The following is a 21,309-nucleotide window of genomic DNA, read 5'->3' on the forward strand; positions in this document are numbered from 1 at the left end:
CGTTCCAGTCCTCGGCCGTGCGGGTTTATAAGGACACGCCACGTATCTCAGTCAGAAAACTGGCTTCTTTGCAGCAAGACACGTTTCCACACAGACAGTGCGGCAACGCCTGGAGCATCACTGTCACAACGGTGGCCGTTGTTACAGCTTGCCTCAGCGCCGCATCTGGAGATGCGCGGCAACAATGGTGCGTCCAACGACAGAACTAGATACAGGAGAGGCACCACGTGTTCTCACAAGAGTCCTTGTTCTCTGTACAGCACCAAAGTGTGGGAGGGCTCTGGAGAGACCGAACGTTGCCAGACTGCATTCACCATAGTCGTTGGATTAATACACTACTGGCCATTAAAATTGCTACACCACGAAGATGACGTGCTACAGGCGCGAAATTTATCCGACAGGAAGAAGATGCTGTCATATGCAAATGATTAGCTTTTCAGAGCGTTCACACAAGGAAGGCGCCGGTGGCGACTCCTACAACGTGCTGACATGAGAAAGTTTCCAACCGATTTCTCATACACAAATAGCAGTTGACCGGCGTTGCCTGGTGAAACGGTGTCGTGATGACTCGTGTAAGAAGGAGAAATGCGTACCATCACGTTTCCGACTTTGATAAAGGTCGGATTGGAGCCTATCGCGATTGCGGTTTATAGTATCGCGACAATGCTGCTCGCGTTGGTCGAGATCCAATGACTGTTAGCACAATATGGAATCGGTGGGTTCAGGAGGGTAATACGGAAAGCCGTGCTGGATCCCAACGGCCTCGTATCACTAGCAGTCGAGATGACAGGCATCTTATCCGCATGGCTGTAACGGATCGTGCAGCCACGTTTCGATCCCTGAGTCAACAGATGGGAACGTTTGCAAGACAACAACCATCTACACGAACAGTTCGACGACGTTTGCAGCAGCATGGACTATCAGCTCGGAGACCATGGCTGCGGTTACCTAGACGCTGCATCACAGACAGGAGCGCCTGCGATGGTGTACTCAACGACGAACCTGGGTGCACGAATGGCAAAACGTCATTTTTTCGGATGAATCCAGGTTCTGTTTACAGCATTATGATTGTCGCATCCGTGTTTGGCGACATCGCGGTGAACGCACATTGGAAGCGTGTATTCGTCATCGCCATACTTGCGTATCACCCGGCGTGATGGTATGGAATGCCATTGGTTACACGTCTCGGTCACCTCTTGTTCGCATTGACGGCACTTTGAACAGTGGACGTTACATTTCAGCTGTGTTACGACCCGTGGCTCTACCCTTCATTCGATCCCTTCGAAACCCTACATTTCAGCAGGATAATGCACGACCGCATGTTGCAGGTCCTGTACGGGCCTTTCTGGATACAGAAAATGTTCGACTGCTGCCCTGGCCAGCACATTCTCCAGATCTCTCACCAACTGAAAACGTCTGGTCAATGGTGGCCGAGCAACTGGCTCGTCACAATACGCCAGTCACTACTCTTGATGAACTATGATATCGTGTTGAAGCTGCACGGACAGCTGTATCGTACACGCCATCCAAGCTCTGTTTGACTCAATGCCCAGGCGTATCAAGGCCGTTATTACGGCCAGAGGTGGTTGTTCTGGGCACTGATTTCTCAAGATCTATGCACCCAAATTGCGTGAAAATGTAATCACATGTCAGTTCTAGTATAATATATTTGTTCAACGAATACCCGTTTATCACCTGCGTTTCCTCTTGGTGTAGGAATTTTAATGGCCAGTAGTGTAGAACAGTCGGAGAATACGAAACGAAGAGTAGCGCATTTTGTCACGAGATTGCTTAGTGAACGCGGGAGCATTGCGGGCTTGCTGAACCAACGACAGGTGCAGACACTAGAAGAGAGGCGTCGTACATCACAGAGAGGTTTACTGTTGAAATTCTGAGAGTATACATTCTTAGGAGAGTCTGGGAACATGTCACATGCTCCCAATCTGCTCAGCCAACATACCTAGCGCAGATGACCACGGCACTCGAGTCAGCATGGCTACACATCTCTGCCGGTAACTTCCAGAACCTCTTTGATACTCTTCCTGTGCGCCTCACACGACGTTCACGAGATTAGCAAATAAATTACAGCTGTGGTTCAAAATGTCTCTGAGCACTATGGGACTTAACAGCTGTGGTCATCAGTCCCCTAGAACTTAGAACTACTTAAACCTAACTAACCTGAGGACATCACACACATCCATGCCCGAGGCAGGATTCGAACCTGCGACCGTAGCAGTCGCGCAATTACAGCTGTGTTGCGAACACTTCTTGACAGCAATGTTGCGACCCGATGACCTGGCGTTGCTGTGCGGCAGGCGGCACACGGAGTGTGGCAGAATGGACCAGTTTACATCTGGATGAGTAAGTGACACGATGGTCTCCCTAACAACATTTATTTCTAACACTGAGTTTCTCTGTTTGAGTATCCAGCCTCCTGAATGGTTTGGGCGGCCCACCACGAACTGCTCTCCTGCGCCAACCTTTGCATGTCAGAGTAGCAGTTGCAACCTATGTCCTCAATTATTTGCTGGATCTAATTCAATCTCTGGCTTCCTTCACAGTTTTTACCGTCTACAGCTCCCTCTAGTTCCATGGAAGTAATCCCCAGATGTCTAAACGGATGTCCTACCATCTTGTCCCTCCTTATTGTCAGTGTTTTCTATATATTCCTTTCCTCACCGTTTCTCTGGAGAACATTGTCATTCCTTGCCTTATCAGTCTACCTAATTTGAACATTCGTCTGTAGCGCCACATCTCGCATGCGTCGATTCCCTTCTGTTCCGGTTTTTCCACAGTCCATGTCCCACTACCATATAATGCTGTGCTCCAGACTTACATTCTCGCAAAATTTCTTCCTAAAATTAAGGACTATGTTTGATAATAATATACTTGTCTCGGTCAGGAATGCACCCTTTACCAGTGCTGGTCTGGTTTTGATGTCCTGCTTGAGCCGTCTGTCATTGGTTATTTTGCTGCCTAGGTAATTCGTGACCATCAATCCTGATGTTAAGTTTCTCACTGTTTTCATTTCTGGTACTTCACATTACTTTCGTTTTTTTTTCAATTTATTCTCAATCTATATCAAGACACGTTCATAGGATTTCTCGACTTGGGAAAAGCGTTCTAAAATGTAAAATGGTACAAGAAAAATAGGGGTAAGCCATAGGGGAAGACGGGCAGTATACAATATGTACAAGAACCAAGACGGAGCAATAAGACTGGAAGACAAACTTCTCGCATTAAAATTCATTTCACTAAAATTCATGTCACTAAACGCATCCTGCAATTCTTCTTCACTTTCACTGACGACAGCAATGTCATCAACGAATCTTATCGTTGACATCCCTTTGCCTTGAATTTTAATTCCACTCTTGAACCTTTCTTTTATTTCCGTCATTGCTTCTTTAATATGCAGATTAAACAGGAGGGCAAAAGATAACATAGCTATCAAAATGGTTCAAATGGCTCTGAGCACTATGGGAGTTAACATCTGAGGCCATCAGTCCCCTAGAACTTAGAACTACTTAAACCTAACTAACCTAAGGACATCACACACATCCATGCCCGAGGCAGGATTCGAAACTGCGACCGTATAAGTCGCGCGATTCCGGACTGAAGTGCCTAGAACCGCTCGGCCACATTCCTATTCTACACCATTTTTAATGCGAGAAGTTTGTCTTCCAGTCTTATTGCTCCGTCTTGGTTTTTGTACATATTGTATCCTACCCGTTTTTCCCTATAGCTTACCCCTATTTTTCTTGCGCCATTTTACATTTTCGAACGATTTTCCCAAGTTGGGAAATCTTACGAAGGTGTCTTAAGTATTCTTCAGCCTTGCTTTCGTTAGCAGACGCAATGTCAGAATTGCCTTTCTGATGCCGTTCCCTTACATGATCCTAACTGATCGTCGCCAAACACATCCTCAATTTTCATTTCCATTCTTCTGTGTATTATTCTTGCGGGTAACTTGAATGTATGAGCTATTAAGCTGATTGTGCGATAATTATCGCACTTGTTGGCTCTTGTAATCTTCGGAAATATGTGGATGACGAACAGTCGTTTTGTTCCCACTTCCCTAATGATTTTAGAAATTTTGATGGAATATTATCCATTCCTTCCACCTTATTCGATCTTAAGCCTAGCAAAGCCCTTTCAAGTTCTAATACTGGAGCCCCTATCCCTTCCCTGTCGACTCTTGTTACTTCTATCAAGTCGGCAGACAAGCCTCCCTTGTCACGTACGCCTTCAGTCTACTGTTTCCACCTACCCGTCTCTCTTCTGCACTTAACAGTGGAAATCCTATTGCACTGGTAATGTACAGCCTTTGCTTTTAATTTCAGCGAAAGCTGTTTTGACTTTTCTATATACTTAGTCTTCCGACAATGACTCCTTTTTCGATTTTTTAACAAAATTCATTCACCGTTTTCACCTTAGCTTCCGTACACTTCCTATTCATTTCATTTCTGAGTGACTTGTATTTCTGTGTTCCTGAATTTCCCAGGACATTTTTGTACTTCCTTCTTTCGCCGATCAACTGAAGTATTTGTTCTATTACTCACGGTTTCTTCGCAGTTACCTTCTTCTTCCTTTATTTTTCATCGCAGCTTCTGTGATTGACATTTTAAGAGATGCCGACTATCTTCAACTGAACTACTTACTGAGCTATTAATTATCGCAGAGAACTTCAAGCTTATCTCTTCATTCCTTGGTATCTTCATATCCCACGTTTTTGCGCACTGATTCTTCCCTATTAGTCCCTTAAACTTCAGCCTACTCTTCACCATTACTTATGATCTTAGTCTATATCTACTCTTAGCTGCATGTTATAATCCAATATCTGATTTGCGAATTTCCGTCCGACCATGATGTAATCCAGGTGGAGTCTTCCCGAGTCTCCCGTCTTTTTCCGAGTATACCTCTTCCCCTTGTGGTTCTTGAACAGAGTATTCGCCATTACTAGCTGAAATTTATTGTAAAACTCAAATAGTCTTTGACTTCTCCCATTACTACTACCAAGCCCAAATTCCTTCCCCTACATGCAATTTGCAATTCCCCATGACTGTTAGATTTTAATCTCCTTTGACGAACTTTTCCTATCACACATGCGATATCAGCATGTTTACGTGATCAATTGTTGTTGGTGTTGGTTTGCTGTCAATTATGAGGAGAACAACCCTATTACTGAACTGTTCACAGCAGCTCACTGTCTGTCCAACTTTCCTATTCGTAACGAATCCTACTCCTGTTATACCATTTTCTGCTGCTGTCTATATTACCCTATACTCGTGTGACCAGAAATCCTTCTCTTCTTCCCATTTCACATTTCACTTCACTGACCCCATCTATACCTGATCTAGCTTTAGCATTTTCCTTTTCATATTCTCTAGCTTCTCTACCGCGTTCTGAAATTCCATAGCCCAACTCGGAGTACGTAATCCTTTCGTTTTGTTATTCGATCTTTTTCTCATGGTCACTTCCCTCCCAGAGATAGGAATGGGAAACTAGACCGGAAGCTTTCGCAAATGGAGAGATCATCATGACTCTTTTTTTTAGTCACAGACCACATATCCTATGGATGCACATGATGTGGACTTAATGCACTGATTTCGATCCCCTTCTGCGTCCTCATGCCGTTGATCATTGCTGATTCTTTCACCTTTTAGAGGCAGTTTCCCACCCCAAGGGCAAGAGGATGCCCTAAACCTCTGTCCGTTGCTTCACACTCTTTGACAACCCGTCAGCAGAACGAGGTTGACTTCTTATGCCAGAAGTCTTCAGCCACGTTTGTTGATAATTTTTATTCAAAATTTAAGCAATGGTGGGGTTCGAACCTGTGAATCAGGAGCCGGCCGAAGTGGCCGTGCTGTTAAAGGCGCTGCAGTTTGGAACCACAAGACCGCTACCGTCGCAGGTTCGAATCCTGCCTCGGGCATGGATGTTTGTGATGCCCTTAGGTTAGTTAGGTTTAACTAGTTCTAAGTTCTAGGGGACTGATGACCTCAGAAGTTGAGTCCCATAGTGCTCAGAACCATTTGAATCAGGACGATTTGATTACTAGTCAAAGACGGTACCTGTACACCATTGGAAAACCAGTTTACACAGTTATGAAGTGCCTCAGGGCCGGACGTAAGCGCATGCAGCGAAGAAGTGGTGATGCCTCATCAGCAAGTCGTAACGTCCAGACAAATTTTGGAGAGACGCGGGTGCATGCTGCGCTGGTGGCAGAGTTGTGATGGGAAGTTGTTATGCGCACAGAGGTTTTGTGGTTCAGTGTGGCTCACACCTCTCGTAGTCAGCCTGTCACATGCTAATTTGAGGAGGTGAGGACAGCCAACTGTGTGGTCCCAGATTTCAGTTATCGTGAAGAGTAGGCGCCGATCGTGCACCATGGATGATCAAGCCTGCAGCAGGTGTTCACGTATCAGTTGGGAGGCTGTGGAGATCATCATCTGTGGTGGACCCTCAGAGGAGGGCAGGCCGCAACCAGTCCAAACCCATGGTGTCCCACTTGGCAGTGACGGCAGACCACAACTATGGTATGCACTGGGTGAGGTGCACCTTGGCGCTGAAGTCACCAAGCAGGTAGCTGGCAGGCCATCATTTAATAGCTTATCGTGGTTCCACTGAAACTCAATAAATTCATTCTCTCTGGTTTTAGAAATGTGGACAGAGTGGCAGCTCAACTGGATGAGTCTTTGAGGTGCGAAAACCTACGATGAAGTGACTCTGGGTGTATTTACATTTTACCTCGTTTATTAGTCTCGTAAGCACTAATTGCATCGCTGTGATAATCCAGTAATTATTATGGGTCGCTGAGCTGGGGTCTTTCTGCAACGTATGACTACTGCAGTGGCGCTCTGGCGCTGAAGTTCAGAGTGTTACTTCATACTACCTCGTTATGTAGCACTGCAGCATTTGCGTATGGGTATCCCTTGCTCCGAGATCCTGTGACAGTGCAGCTCACATCGTGCCCATTACATTGGCGACACACCTTGCCGACGTTCTGGTGACACACAAGCCCACAGCTGGCATTCTCTGCTCTGAGACCCCCGAGTAGAACTTTAAAAAATTCAACTATGTACAATGAAGTGACTCTGAGGCGTAACAGCTCCTGAGTAGGTTCATCATCGGCTACTTTTCATGCATGGAACAGAAACTGGGTGAAAAGAAGGTGTGACTTCTGCCAGAAACTGTAAGGTCGTGTCCAGAGTAAATATGGTATGATGGTGTGAGGCACCCATGCACACCCCACACAGTCACCTCTGGTTTCCATAGCTGGTAACTTGGACAGGAGCCCTTACATTTCTGTCATGTTAAGGGCAGTGGCTTTGCTTTATCTTCAAGGCCTCCACGACATTATTTTTTAAGAAAGTAATACAAGACCACGTCGATAAAGAGTATATTCGACTATTGACCTGGTCAGCACAATCTCAAGATCTCTGAGCCACAGAAAAAATCTGGTCAAGGGTTGTCAAGAGACTGGGACACCACTGCTTGCAACTTTGATATGGAGTTTAAGCAGCAAGGAATGGCGTGCCTGGATCTGTCATCAATGTTCAGTTTGACTTGGTGGACTGTCATGTTATAACTGTTGCTGCCAGAGATAACAGCTCTGTGCAATAGCTTTTGCACTCTGTGTACCCCCTAATCATGTACATATTTAATCATGTATTCTTCTTACTATCTGTGTGTGTGTGTGTGTGTGTGTGTGTATGTGTGTGTGTGTGTGTGTGTGTGTGTGTGCGTGTGTGTACACGATCTCCTCTAAAACCTATGGATCGATTTCAACCAAATTTCGCACAGGAAAAGTAAGCTCACGACTATCAACACTGTACAGTCTACGCCCACCTAGCTTCAATAGGAGCAGAGATGCGGTAAAAAGTGTTTTTTCTACCTCCTGATGTGTAGCCTATTGTGCACAACAGGCATGTTGTGGTAGTATCAACCTGCTTTGTCGGCCTGCTTTACTGACATGCTTTGCATGGTGACCTGTGCATCAGGGGCAAATAACTCATTTCAAGCCCCTGACGCATAACCTGCTCTGAATGACATGTATGTTGTGAGTGTAGTATCGACCTTCTTTAGTGAACTGTTGCAGGGGCTACACATGCTGATGCGTATAGCTGGGGACAGCTTGAGATGGATATAGGATGGTATGGACAGTGTTGGAGGGAGAAGGAGATGAGCAGAGAGAGGAGAGGAGGGGGAGATGTATGACCCAGGTGGGCGATATAGAGGAGTAGTGGTAAGGCGGAAAGGATGGGCTGGAGGCAGAGATGGAGTCAGAAAGAAAGAGCAGGAGAGGATAGAGTCAGAGGGAGGAGGATGAGGTTATGGTCAGGTAGAGGGGATGAAAAAATTGACAAAGGGGAGGAAGAGATAGAGATACACAGAGAGAGAGAAAGAGAGAGAGAGAATGGGAAGGAGGAGATAGACAGATAGGGGTGGGAGGAAGAAATGTACACAGGGGGAAGAGGTGGACAGAGAGAGAGGGGGAGTGGGTGGTGTGTTCAATGTATGTGTCAAATTCATATTCATGTGAAGCCGCAGAGAAAAGACGAGTACTTTAAAAACCTGTTCGTAATATTTCGTTATTTGGTAACTTTCCTGGTGTTGTATTTTCAATATATATGGAATCTTTCAAGACGTTAACACAAGACCGCATGTCTCCCTTGCTGTATTCCAACGTGGTCCTGGCCAGTACGTTCTCCAGATCTTTCACCAATTAAAAACACCCGGTATCGTGTTGCCAAGAGACTGGGAAGTCAACATCCACAAGCCACTATGACTGATGAACTCTGATGCATAGTTGAAGCAATACGGAATAGGCGACCCAGGTCAGTCACTTAAGCTCAGTCTGACTAGATTTCCAGCTGGAGTGGAGCCAATATTGTTGCCAGAGGCGGTAACTCTGTACACTAATTTTAGAAAGAACACCATTTACCGCCAGGACTGTTATGTAACGTATTTATTTAGCATGATCGAGATATCAGCTTATTATGCTACTTTCAAGTGACAGCTCAGTATGGAATACGTCGATCCATACTCGTTCCTTTTGAGGTGATAACTGTCTGTCTTACGACGCGAATCACACTGTTGCCCGTGCTTTCTGATACCTCATTACTGAAACCACGCATGATAACATAGAAAAATAGGAAGGAAACACAGTACCAATACAGCCATAAGGAATCAGTACACATATGTCCGGGTAGTCACATACCAGCTCCACGAGTACCACGTCTTACGATTTACGTCTTACCTTCTGTTTCCATTTTTATGCTAAGCAAAATCCAGTATAAACTGGTATCTTACAGAAGTCATGTAGAATATGCCATTACTAAGATAATGCATAAGTGAAGATAACTAGAGGATAAAGATACCAACCATAGAAGAACAGCTCAGACATAAAAAATTAAAAATACTTTCCGAATACACTTATTACACGGTGTATGGAAATATATGGCTTAAAGTAGTACAGTGTTAAGAGGAAGTTAAAGAGAGACATGGTCATTAAATACGTATAGATGGAGTGACATTCTAGAACCGAACACAATCGTAAGGCAGGCCAAGTGACAGGATCCTCCAGAATTTCTGCAAAATGTGATGAAGTACAGATACAAAGTTTATATAACGATCAGTGCTCAACTGTTTTTGGCAGGTCCATAATTAGGCTGCAACAGAATACATACATGCATTTTAGTTTGTTGTTCTAATTGTGAGTTGCATTATCTGCTCTGGATACAGCTCTTAACGCTATTGATATTCGAACACTTACCCGCCAGGTTAGCCGAGAGCGCTAATGAGCTGCCTCTTGGCCTCGGGTAGGCGCGCCGGTCCTGGATCAAATCCGCCCAGCGGATTAACGTCGATGGCCGGTGTGCCGGCCAGTCTGGATGTGGTTTTTAGGCGGTTTTCCACATCCCCTAGGTGAATACTGGGCTGGTCCCCACATCCCGCCTCAGTTACACTGCTCGCAGACATTTGAACACTTTCGTACTATTCCATGGATTACACTAGTCGCAGACCAGACAGATGGGGTACACTACTTATGTCCGGGGGGGGGGGGGGGGTGGTAGTGGCAGGAAGGGCATCGGTCACCCCTTCCACTAACATTGCCAAATCCAAATACGATTAACTGTGCCGACCCTGCCTCACTGTGGGAAAAGGCAAAAGCGAAAGAAAGAAAGAAAGATTCGAACACTCAGTGTTTGTTAAAAGAATTTGTTCTGTGGCATATATAGTAAAGTTTTTGGGACAAATGTTGCATGGGACAACGGGGGCCACAGTATGACGTTGGTTTTTTGTTGCTGGGTTGGCTTGCGTCAGAATTATGAAGGTCAACTTTGTTTTTTAAACGAGATGCTATAGTTTGGAACTTGTTTTCTGATAGCGGCTATCGATACGAATCCAATGATGTACAACAGTAAGGGCTTTGAAGGTCAACGAAGGTAAAAAAGGTAGCATAAACGTCCATTTACAGAAGGTGTTCGAAGTGTTGACCATTGGTATCAATGCAGTGCTGGAATCTTCTTATCATGGACTGAGTGATATTCTTTATCACTTCGGCACTTATCGAAGCACATTGTCTGAGAATTCTCTCTCGTATTTCTTCAGGTGTAGTTGGAATGTCTTTATTCGAGTGGTTGCTCTTTGTATTCGGTATTCTTGTCACTATTATGCTGTAAACACGTTTATACACTATCTATATGATGCCTTTCTTGTCGGTTTCTAATAGACTAATTTTTTTTCCAACTTGAATCCGACTGACTAATTTTTTTCAATAAACGTGTCAGTAGTTGCAATCCTAAGTTTCCATTTTCGTAATATGTAAGGTGTTTTTGCTTCAGTTTCGTAAATACTACAGTGTATGGCGCTTGCCATTTACATTTTATTTTTGAGATTGTAGTCACATTTGCGATTGGCGCTGCAATTATGGTGACACAGGCTCCAGATGATGGTTTATAACCGAAACCTGTAGTACAATAATTTATTTACTAGCCTAGTGGATAATGCAGTGTACAGGCGCACGGAGTACGGGACGTTGGGCTCACCTGCTGGTGCTGGGCGGCGGCGCGGTCGCGGCGGAACTTGGAGAAGATCTTGCGCACCAGGTGGTCCTGGCTCTGGTCCAGCTGCGGCTCGTTCTTCCGCCGCTCGGCCAGCTCCTTCTCGCGGCGCACGTCCGCCACCTTCCGGAAGATCAGCTGCAACAGCCAGCCACACAGTGCCAGAGCCAGCACGCGTCTGGGTACTACAGCAATGGTGGGTGACAGGGACGCCTAACGAAGCTGAAGAAGGGGAGTGGAAGTGTCAACAGGCTCCAGAAGCGGCGAAGAAAGTAGGGGTCAGAGGGAAACGGAAAAAGGAAGAGTAAGTCTTTAAATGTCCTGTAGCCGATAGGGTCATTAGAAATGAATAATGAACTCAGTTTGGGGAACGATCGGGGCAGGAAGTTGGCTGTGGCCTTTCACAGGAACCACCCAGAACATCAGGAATTTATGGAAGACCTAAATCTAGACGTCCAAATGGGGGTTTGAACCACAGCACTTCCAAATACAAGAACAATGTTGTAGCACTGCGCTACCTCGCTTGGAGGAGTGGAAGGGGACGAGAGAGGAGGGGGGCCATTAGGAGGAATATAAAGAGGAACAACAAGAGACGTGAAAAGGCTACACAAGAAGTAAGAGAAGAAGTGAAAAGGAATAGAAGAAGAAGGGGAGAAATGATGGAAAGAGGGCATAACATTTGGTGTGAGAGGAAAGAAAATGAGAAGGCACTGGATAGAAATTGTGAGACAACAACAAACAAAATAGGAATGAAACAGAAAGAAAATGGGAAGGAAAACAAAGTTATGGGAAAGAGGCGTGAAGAAAATGAAAAGGAAAAAGGAAGATTATCAGACAGGAGGGGACACGAAATGGGAAACGAATGGAAGAAAATGGGTAGGAAGAGGAAGACAAGGGGAAGAGAGACAGAATAAGGAAAGGAGACAGATTAAGAGATTCGGAAAGGATAGGGAAGAAAATCAACCGTTCCCTTTTACGGGAGTTATCTCAGCATTCGCAACAAAGGGAAATCACGGGAAATCTCCATCTGAGTGGAAATTTGAATCACTGTGTTACTGAACAGTAGACAATAGTTGTACCACTGCGTCGAGTTGCTCAGTGGTAGGGAAGAGGGCAGAGGACCAGGAGGAGGAATGTAAATAGAAGCAAAAGAAATGTTGAAAGAAAACATGGAAAGTAACAGAAAAGGCGAAAGGAGTGGTAGGAATAGGGTAGGAGAATGGCAGCAACAGATACAGTCAGGGTAGCTTTTAGACTGTCGGGGTGTTTTTGTACCACTTACCACATTTTGTTTCAAATGGCTGCTGCTACACCTAATTGAATTATTTTGTAGTAAAGGTAACATTTTTATCCTCTCTGTGTTTTCTAGTTACTATTTCAGTTGCGCTTCCAACTGTCTACAAGTTCTTCGGCTTGTGATTATTCTTTAATTGGGTTGACTCTGAAGAGAACTTCTGATGACATTGACTTAAATTGATCAGTGTCAGGTCGATACGAATATCTTGATATTTCAAAGTAAAACTGCAGTACCTAATACTGTCCGTTTTTACCTCTTGTGAACACCTGAATGCCTTACTACGCGATTCGAATTTACCCAGAGCATTAGTTATAGGAAAAATTATTTGTTTTTTTAAGACTGGTCTAAAGTTATCTTGAATGACAATATAACTTCATACCAGTATTAAAACTGAATTTTCAGTTTAATAGGGTATAATCAGCATACGTTTTGACTTTTCCACGCACTCAGTAACTACAAATGTAAAATATTAAAATTTCGGTTGCGATGTGTAATTTATTTTTGTTCAGTATATTTAAAAAATGTAAAAAGTTGTACAAAGTTACCCCGTATGACGTAAGGAAACTGCAAGGAGGAACAAAGAAAATGAGTACGAAGATGAGAGAAAACGGTATTTTATTTAATGTGAACGCAAAAATAAAATTGTAATGTAAAGAAATAAGTAAGTACATAAATACTTACGGAGAAATTTTGGAAATGGGAAGAAGCTGGAACTTCAGCGATATTTTCTAATATAAGAATGAAACCTATCAATTTAAATCGCAGTTCATTGCCGTTGTACTGGCGGAAACCGCTACTGGGAAAAGTAACGACCATTGGACCAACATGCCGAAACAAACTAATACAAAAATGGGTCACAGGAGCGGATGACACAATGTTAGCAACATTATGTCTTAAACATTAAACAACTTAAGTAAGTTATAAACGCCTTTATAACACCTACATCTATATACACATTCCACCATGCACGGCGCGTTTCATGGCAGATGGTGCCGTGTACCATTACTAGTTATTTCCTTCCCTGTTCCACTCGGAAATAGGGCGAGGGAAAAACGACTGTCTACCAGCAATCGTATTAGCCCCAATTTATCCTACGTTCGTAGCTCTTACGCGAAATGTATGTCGGCGGCAATAGGATCGTTCTGCAGTCGGTCTCAAATGCCGGTTCTCTGAATTTCCTCAACAGTGTGTCGTGAAAAGAGCTTTTCCTTCACTCCAGGGATTCCCATTTCAGTTGCCAAAGCATTTCCCTAATACCTGCGTGCTAATCGAACCTACCGGTAACAAATCTAGTGGCATGCCTCTGAATTGCTTAGATGGCCTCTTTTAATCCGACATGGTGGGGATCCCAAACACTTGAGCAGTATTAAAAAAATGGGTCGCACTAGCGTTCTATACACGGTATCCCTGTTAGATCATCTACACGTCTCAAAATTCTTTCAGTGAAATGAAGTAATTCGTCTTCCCCATTACCAGCCTAAAGTGATCAATCCATTACCTAGCGTTCAATGACTAATCAGCAATTGGTAACAGAATATCAGACCAGCTGTGTGGCTGGATTGAAGAGTTTTTAGCAAACAGAACACAGCATGTTGTTCTCAATGGAGAGACGTCTACAGACGTTAAAGTAAGCTCTGGCGTGCCACAGGGGAGTGTTATGGGACCATTGCTTTTCACAATATACACTCCTGGAAATGGAAAAAAGAACATATTGACACCGGTGTGTCAGACCCACCATACTTGCTCCGGACACTGCGAGAGGGCTGTACAAGCAATGATCACACGCACGGCACAGCGGACACGCCAGGAACCGCGGTGTTGGCCGTCGAATGGCGCTAGCTGCGCAGCATTTGTGCACCGCCGCCGTCAGTGTCAGCCAGTTTGCCGTGGCATACGGAGCTCCATCGCAGTCTTTAACACTGGTAGCATGCCGCGACAGCGTGGACGTGAACCGTATGTGCAGTTGACGGACTTTGAGCGAGGGCGTATAGTGGGCATGCGGGAGGCCGGGTGGACGTACCGCCGAATTGCTCAACACGTGGGGCGTGAGGTCTCCACAGTACATCGATGTCGTCGCGAGTGGTCGGCGGAAGGTGCACGTGCCCGTCGACCTGGGACCGGACCGCAGCGACGCACGGATGCACGCCAAGACCGTAGGATCCTACGCAGTGCCGTAGGGGACCGCACCGCCACTTCCCAGCAAATTAGGGACACTGTTCCTCCTGGGGTATCGGCGAGGACCATTCGCAACCGTCTCCATGAAGCTGGGCTACGGTCCCGCACACCGTTAGGCCGTCTTCCGCTCACGCCCCAACATCGTGCAGCCCGCCTCCAGTGGTATCGCGACAGGCGTGAATGGAGGGACGAATGGAGACGTGTCGTCTTCAGCGATGAGAGTCGCTTCTGCCTTGGTGCCAATGATGGTGGTGTGCGTGTTTGGCGCCGTGCAGGTGAGCGCCACAATCAGGACTGCATACGACCGAGGCACACAGGGCCAACACCCGGCATCATGGTGTTGGGAGCGATCTCCTACACTGGCCGTACACCACTGGTGATCCTCGAGGGGACACTGAATAGTGCACGGTACATCCAAACCTCATCGAACCCATCGTTCTACCATTCCTAGACCGGCAAGGGAACTTGCTGTTCCAACAGGACAATGCACGTCCGCATGTATCCCGTGCCACCCAACGTGCTCTAGAAGGTGTAAGTCAACTACCCTGGCCAGCAAGATCTCCGGATCTGTCCCCCATTGAGCATGTTTGGGACTGGATGAAGCGTCGTCTCACGCGGTCTGCACGTCCAGCACGAACGCTGGTCCAACTGAGGCGCCAGGTGGAAATGGCATGGCAAGCCGTTCCACAGGACTACATCCAGCATCTCTACGATCGTCTCCATGGGAGAATAGCAGCCTGCATTGCTGCGAAAGGTGGATATACACTGTACTAGTGCCGACATTGTGCATGCTCTGTTGCCTGTGTCTATGTGCCTGTGGTTCTGTCAGTGTGATCATGTGATGTATCTGACCCCAGGAATGTGTCAATAAAGTTTCCCCTTCCTGGGACAATGAATTCACGGTGTTCTTATTTCAATTTCCAGGAGTGTATATAAATGACCTAGTAGATAGTGTCGGAAGTCCCATACGGCTTTTCGCGGATGATGCTGTTGTATGCAGAGAAGTTGCAGCATTAGAAAATTGTAGCGAAATGCAGGAAGATCTGCAGCGGATAGGCACTTGGTGCAGGGAGTGGCAACTGACCCTTAACATAGACAAATGTAATGTATTTCGAATACATAGAAAGAAGAATCCTTTATTGTATGATTATATGATAGCGGAACAAACACTGGTAGCAGTTACTTCTGTAAAATATCTGGGAGTATGCGTGCGGAACGATTCGAAGTGGAATGATCATATAAAATTAATTGTTGGTAAGGCGGGTACCAGGTTGAGATTCATTGGGAGAGTCCTTAGAAAATGTAGTCCATCAACAATGGAGGCTTCTTACAAAACACTCTTTCGACCTATACTTGAGTATTGCTCATCAGTATGGAATCCCTACCAGATCGGGTTGACGGAGGAGATAGAGAAGATCCAAAGAAGAGCGGCGCGTTTCGTCACAGGGTTATTTGGTAACCGTGATAGCGTTACGGAGTTGTTTAACGAACTCAAGTGGCAGACTCTGCAAGAGAGGCGCTCTGCATCGCGGTGTAGCTTGCTGTCCAGGTTTCGAGAGGGTGCGTTTCTGGATGAGGTATCGAATATATTGCTTCCCCCTACTTATACCTCCCGAGGAGATCACGAATGTAAAATTAGAGGGATTAGAGCGCGCACGGAGGCTTTCAGACAGTCGTTCTTCCCGCGAACCATACGCGACTGGAACAGAAAAGGGAGGTAATGACAGTGGCACGTAAAGTGCCCTCCGCCACACACCGTTGGGTGGCTTGCGGGGTATAAATGTAGATGTAGATGTAGATACCTTACGTTAGAGTTAGTTACGTTTCAATAGATCGCATTCACGATGCCACACTGAAGACTGTTAACGAAGGCCCGAGCATACGGAATAGTTTCGGTGAGTGGCTAAAAGACTTCTTAAGTAACAGAACCCAGTAAGTTGTCCTCGACAACGAGTGTTCATCAGAGACAAGGGTATCGTGAGGCGTGCCATAGGGAAGTGTGTTTTCTATATACATGAATAATCTGACGGACAGGGTGGGCAACATTTGCGGTTTTTTGCTGGTGGCGCTGTAGTGTACGAGAAAGTGTCATCGTTGTGTGACTACAGGACCACACGAGAAGATTTAGACAGTATTTCAATGCGCTGTGATAAATGGCAGGTAGCTCTAAATGTAGATAAAATGTAAGTTAATGCAGCTGAGAAGGAAAAACAAAGGAGTAATGTTCGAAAACAGCATTAGTAGTGTCCTGCCTGACAGAGCCGCGTCGGATGAATATGTGAGCGTAATGCTGCAAAGCGATATAGAATGGAACGAGCACGTGTGCACGGTAGTAGGGAAGGCAAATGGCCGACTCGGTTTATTGGCAGGAACTCAGGAAAAAACGTGACATACGAGACCGCTTATAGAATGATTGTGGGGCCGGCCAGAGTGGCCGTGCGGTTCTAGGCGCTACAGTCTGGAGCCGAGTGACTGCTACGGTCGCAGGTTCGAGACCTGTCTCGGGCATGGATGTGTGTGATGTCCTTAGGTTAGTTAGGTTTAATTATTTCTGAGTTCAAGGCGACTGATGACCTCAGAAGTTAAGTGCCATAGTGCTCAGAGCCATTTGAACCATTTAATAGCATGATAAGTTTTAGTAGTTTTACCAGTTGTTCTGTAATTTCAAGGCCAACCAGTGATACGGAAGGGTTTCCCAATCGCTAAATCACCCCCTTCACTACTTTGCAAGTACCATGTACGAGGGCAGTTCAATAAGTAATGCAACACTTTTTTTTCTCGGCCAATTTTGGTTGAAAAAACCGGAAATTTCTTGTGGAATATTTTCAAACATTCCCACTTTGTCTCGTATAGTTTCATTGACTTCCGACAGGTGGCAGCGCTGTACGGAGCTGTTAAAATGGCGTCTGTAACGGATGTGCGTTGCAAACAACGGGCAGTGATCGAGTTTCTTTTGGCGGAAAACCAGGGCATCTCAGATATTCATAGGCGCTTGCAGAATGTCTACGGTGATCTGGCTGTGGACAAATGCACGGTGAGTCGTTGGGCAAAGCGTGTGTCATCATCGCCGCAAGGTCAAGCAAGACTGTCTGATCTCCCGCGTGCGGGCCGGCCGTGCACAGCTGTGACTCCTGCAATGGCGGAGCGTGCGAACACACTCGTTCGAGATGATCGACGGATCACCATCAAACAACTCAGTGCTCAACTTGACATCTCTGTTGGTAGTGCTGTCTCAATTGTTCACCAGTTGGGATATTCAAAGGTTTGTTCCCACTGGGTCCCTCGTTGTCTAACCGAACACCATAAAGAGCAATGGAGAACCATCTGTGCGGAATTGCTTGCTCGTCATGTGGCTGAGGGTGACAATTTCTTGTCAAAGATTGTTACAGGCGATGAAACATGGGTTCATCACTTCGAACCTGAAACAAAACGGCAATCAATGGAGTGGCGCCACACCCACTCCCCTACCAAGAAAAAGTTTAAAGCCATACCCTCAGCCGGTAAAGTCATGGTTACAGTCTTCTGGGACGCTGAAGGGGTTATTCTGTTCGATGTCCTTCCCCATGGTCAAACGATCAACTCTGAAGTGTATTGTGCTACTCTTCAGAAATTGAAGAAACGACTTCAGCATGTTCGTAGGCACAAAAATCTGAACGAACTTCTCCTTCTTCATGACAACGCAAGACCTCACACAAGTCTTCGCACCCGAGAGGAGCTCACAAAACTTCAGTGGACTGTTCATCCTCATGCACCCTACAGCCCCGATCTCGCACCGTCGGATTTCCATATGTTTGGCCCAATGAAGGACGCAATCCGTGGGAGGCACTACGCGGATGATGAAGAAGTTATTGATGCAGTACGACGTTGGCTCCGACATCGACCAGTGGAATGGTACCGTGCAGGCATACTGGCCCTCATTTCAAGGTGGCGTAAGGCCGTAGCATTGAATGGAGATTACGTTGAAAAATAGTGTTGTGTAGCTAAAAGATTGGGGAATAACCTGGTGTATTTCAATGCTGAATAAAACAACCCCTGTTTCAGAAAAAAAATGTGTTGCATTACTTATTGAACTGACCTCGTAATAGACTGCAAATGCAGTTAGATGACCGTGCAGTACATCCATTCGCCGGCCGAAGTGGCCGTGCGGTTAAAGGCGCTGCAGTCTGGAACCGCAAGACCGCTACGGTCGCAGGATCGAATCCTGCCTCGGGCATGGATGTTATTGATGTCCTTAGGTTAGTTAGGTTTAACTAGTTCTAAGTTCTAGGGGGCTAATGACCTCAGCAGTTGAGTCCCATAGTGCTCAGAGCCATTTGAACCAATTTAGTACATTCATTCGCTCATATACACCTAAGTATACCAGACAGCGTCCTGTACCGATGCACTTAGGTTACTTACATATTTCCAGCACATCGATTATGGTGCACTATGTACGATTACAACTGGACATCTTTACATGTATGGATGGGAGTCACAGCGTATTCTCGCATTCGTAGGATAAATCTGGAGACTGACAGGTCCCTCCACATTGTCCTTGATCAGTCCTCCCTGCATCACAGTTGTCAATTTAATCTGCAATTAACTAGAAGTATTAGGGTACTATGACCGCTACAATCCATGCCTTGTGAAGGAACAGAGTGAGCAGTGTCTGTAACTGATCTTCAGCGAAGATTGTTCTGCACCATTCTTACTCGTGGCACACATCTAAGTGCACGAGATCTCTCCAGATGCATTCATGTCCACTTCAGTCCGGAACCGCGCTGCTGCTACGGTCGCAGGTTTGAATCCTGCCTCGGGCATGGATGTGTGTGATGTCCTTGGGTTAGTTAGGTTTAATTAGTTCTACGTTTAGGGGACTGATGACCTCAGATGTTACGTCCCACAGTGCTTAGAGCCATTTGTGTCAAGGAGGAGAGTGTTGCTGTGATCTAACAGATGGTTAACAAGAAATAAGCGGTTTATATATCATGGAGTTGCATATGGACGGAGTCTGAAACAATTCACGTAAATCAACAGTGCTATCAATTCAGAAGTCTTATTCGAGTGTGTGGAGTCAGCACCAAAAAAGTATCAGCATGTGAGAACTGATCAGAGAGATTAAACACACACTCCTATGGCTATACGTTCCTGTTCCTAAAAATTGTTAAAGCTATTTGGTTTTCAAAGTATTAGTCATGCGGAATGAAATGTTCTTAACACTCTAATGCTTGTGGGATCCATTCTTTAGTGCTGCTCGATTGTTTGGGATCCGCACAAGGTCGGATTAAAGAAAGACATCCACACAATTCAGAGGCTGGCTGCTAGATTTTTTACCAGTAGGTTCGAACAGCACGCCAGTATTACCGAGATGCTTCAGAAACATATGAGAATCACTGGAGGTAAATGGTTCAAATGGCTCTGAGCACTATGGGACTCGACTTCTGAGGTCATTAGTCCCCTAGAACTTAGAACTTGTTAAACCTAACTAACTTAAGAACATCACACACATCCATGCCCGAGGCAGGATTCGAACCTGCGACCGTAGCGGTCTCGCGGTTCCAGACTGCAGCGCCTAGAACCGCACGGCCACTTCGGCCGGCACACTGGAGGTAAGGCGACGTTCTTTTCGAGGAGCACTACTGAGAAAATTTAAAGAACAAGCATGTGAGGCTGGCTGTAGAACGAGTCTACTATCGCCAACGTACGTACACTTCGCGTAAGGATCACGAAGATAAAACGCGAGATACACAGGACATAAAATCCCGTCTGACACCTGCGATCACTTTTATCTTTATAATTTGCAACCATTGCTTTTCAATCGCAATAAAGTGATGAGATGTTCAATCGACTCTTTTATTACAACATGTTACGCGTTTCGGGATTACACCCATCTTCAGACATCACAAACTTCAACTCCTTCCTAACCAACCAGGCGTACAGACTTGACAAGTCAAAGAAACTGTCCAATGTTATTCGACACGTTCTTTGAGGTGTCAAGGGTGTACGCCTGGTTGGTTAGGAAGGAGTTGGTGATGTCTGAAGATGGGTGCAATCCCGAAACGCGTAACATGTTCTAATAAAAGAGTCGATTCAACATCTCATGACAATATTGCGATTGTACAGCACTGGTTGCCAATTATAAAGATTGGAGGCATACAGACAGTCCTTTTTCCCTCGGTCTACTTGCGAGAGGAACCGGAAAGCAAATAACTAGTAGTCGTACACGGTAGCCTCCACCAGACACTATACAATGGATTACGGTGCACGTATGTTCGAGGAACACTGTGCCGGGCACTTAAGTGTGAACTGCAGAAGCGACATGTAGATGTAGAAATTATGATGTGGAATGTTTCTACTGAACAGACAAAGAAGAGATATTTAAAAACAGATGAATATCTCTGTATGGCTATATACTGTACATTTACAGCCGGCCGCGGTGGTCTAGCGGTTCTAGGCGCTCAGTCTGGAACCGCGTGACCGCTACGGTCGCGGGTTCGAATCCTGCCTCGGGCATGGATGTGTGTGATGTCCTTAGGTTAGTTAGGTTTCAGTAGTTCTAAGTTCTAGGGGACTGATGACCACAGATGTTAAGTCCCATAGTGCTCAGAGCCATTTGAACCATTTTTTTGTACATTTACAGGTTTTTTTTCTGTATAAATGGCTATTCCAGTTTTTATAGAAGGAATTATTATAAAGAAACGTCTTTAATCCGCTTTTGCAAACCATTCTACTACCTTTTAGACATTTTATTTCAGTGATTAGATCGTCAAACGCTTTTATAGCTGCACAAGT

General features: G+C 45.5%; 1 protein-coding gene across 1 annotated transcript in view; it reads right to left on the reverse strand.

The window, feature by feature from the left end:
* The window catches only part of LOC126424586 (potassium voltage-gated channel protein eag-like), a 215,855-nt gene that overhangs the window by 95,330 nt on the left and 99,216 nt on the right, over positions 1-21,309 (reverse strand). The window contains exon 6 of the mRNA XM_050087328.1: positions 11,052-11,204. Within this exon, the coding sequence (XP_049943285.1) occupies positions 11,052-11,204 (153 nt within the window). The remainder of the gene's footprint in view (positions 1-11,051; positions 11,205-21,309) is intronic.

The sequence above is a fragment of the Schistocerca serialis genome, chromosome 10 (assembly GCF_023864345.2).
Source record: "Schistocerca serialis cubense isolate TAMUIC-IGC-003099 chromosome 10, iqSchSeri2.2, whole genome shotgun sequence".
Taxonomy (NCBI): Eukaryota; Metazoa; Arthropoda; class Insecta; order Orthoptera; family Acrididae; genus Schistocerca; species Schistocerca serialis.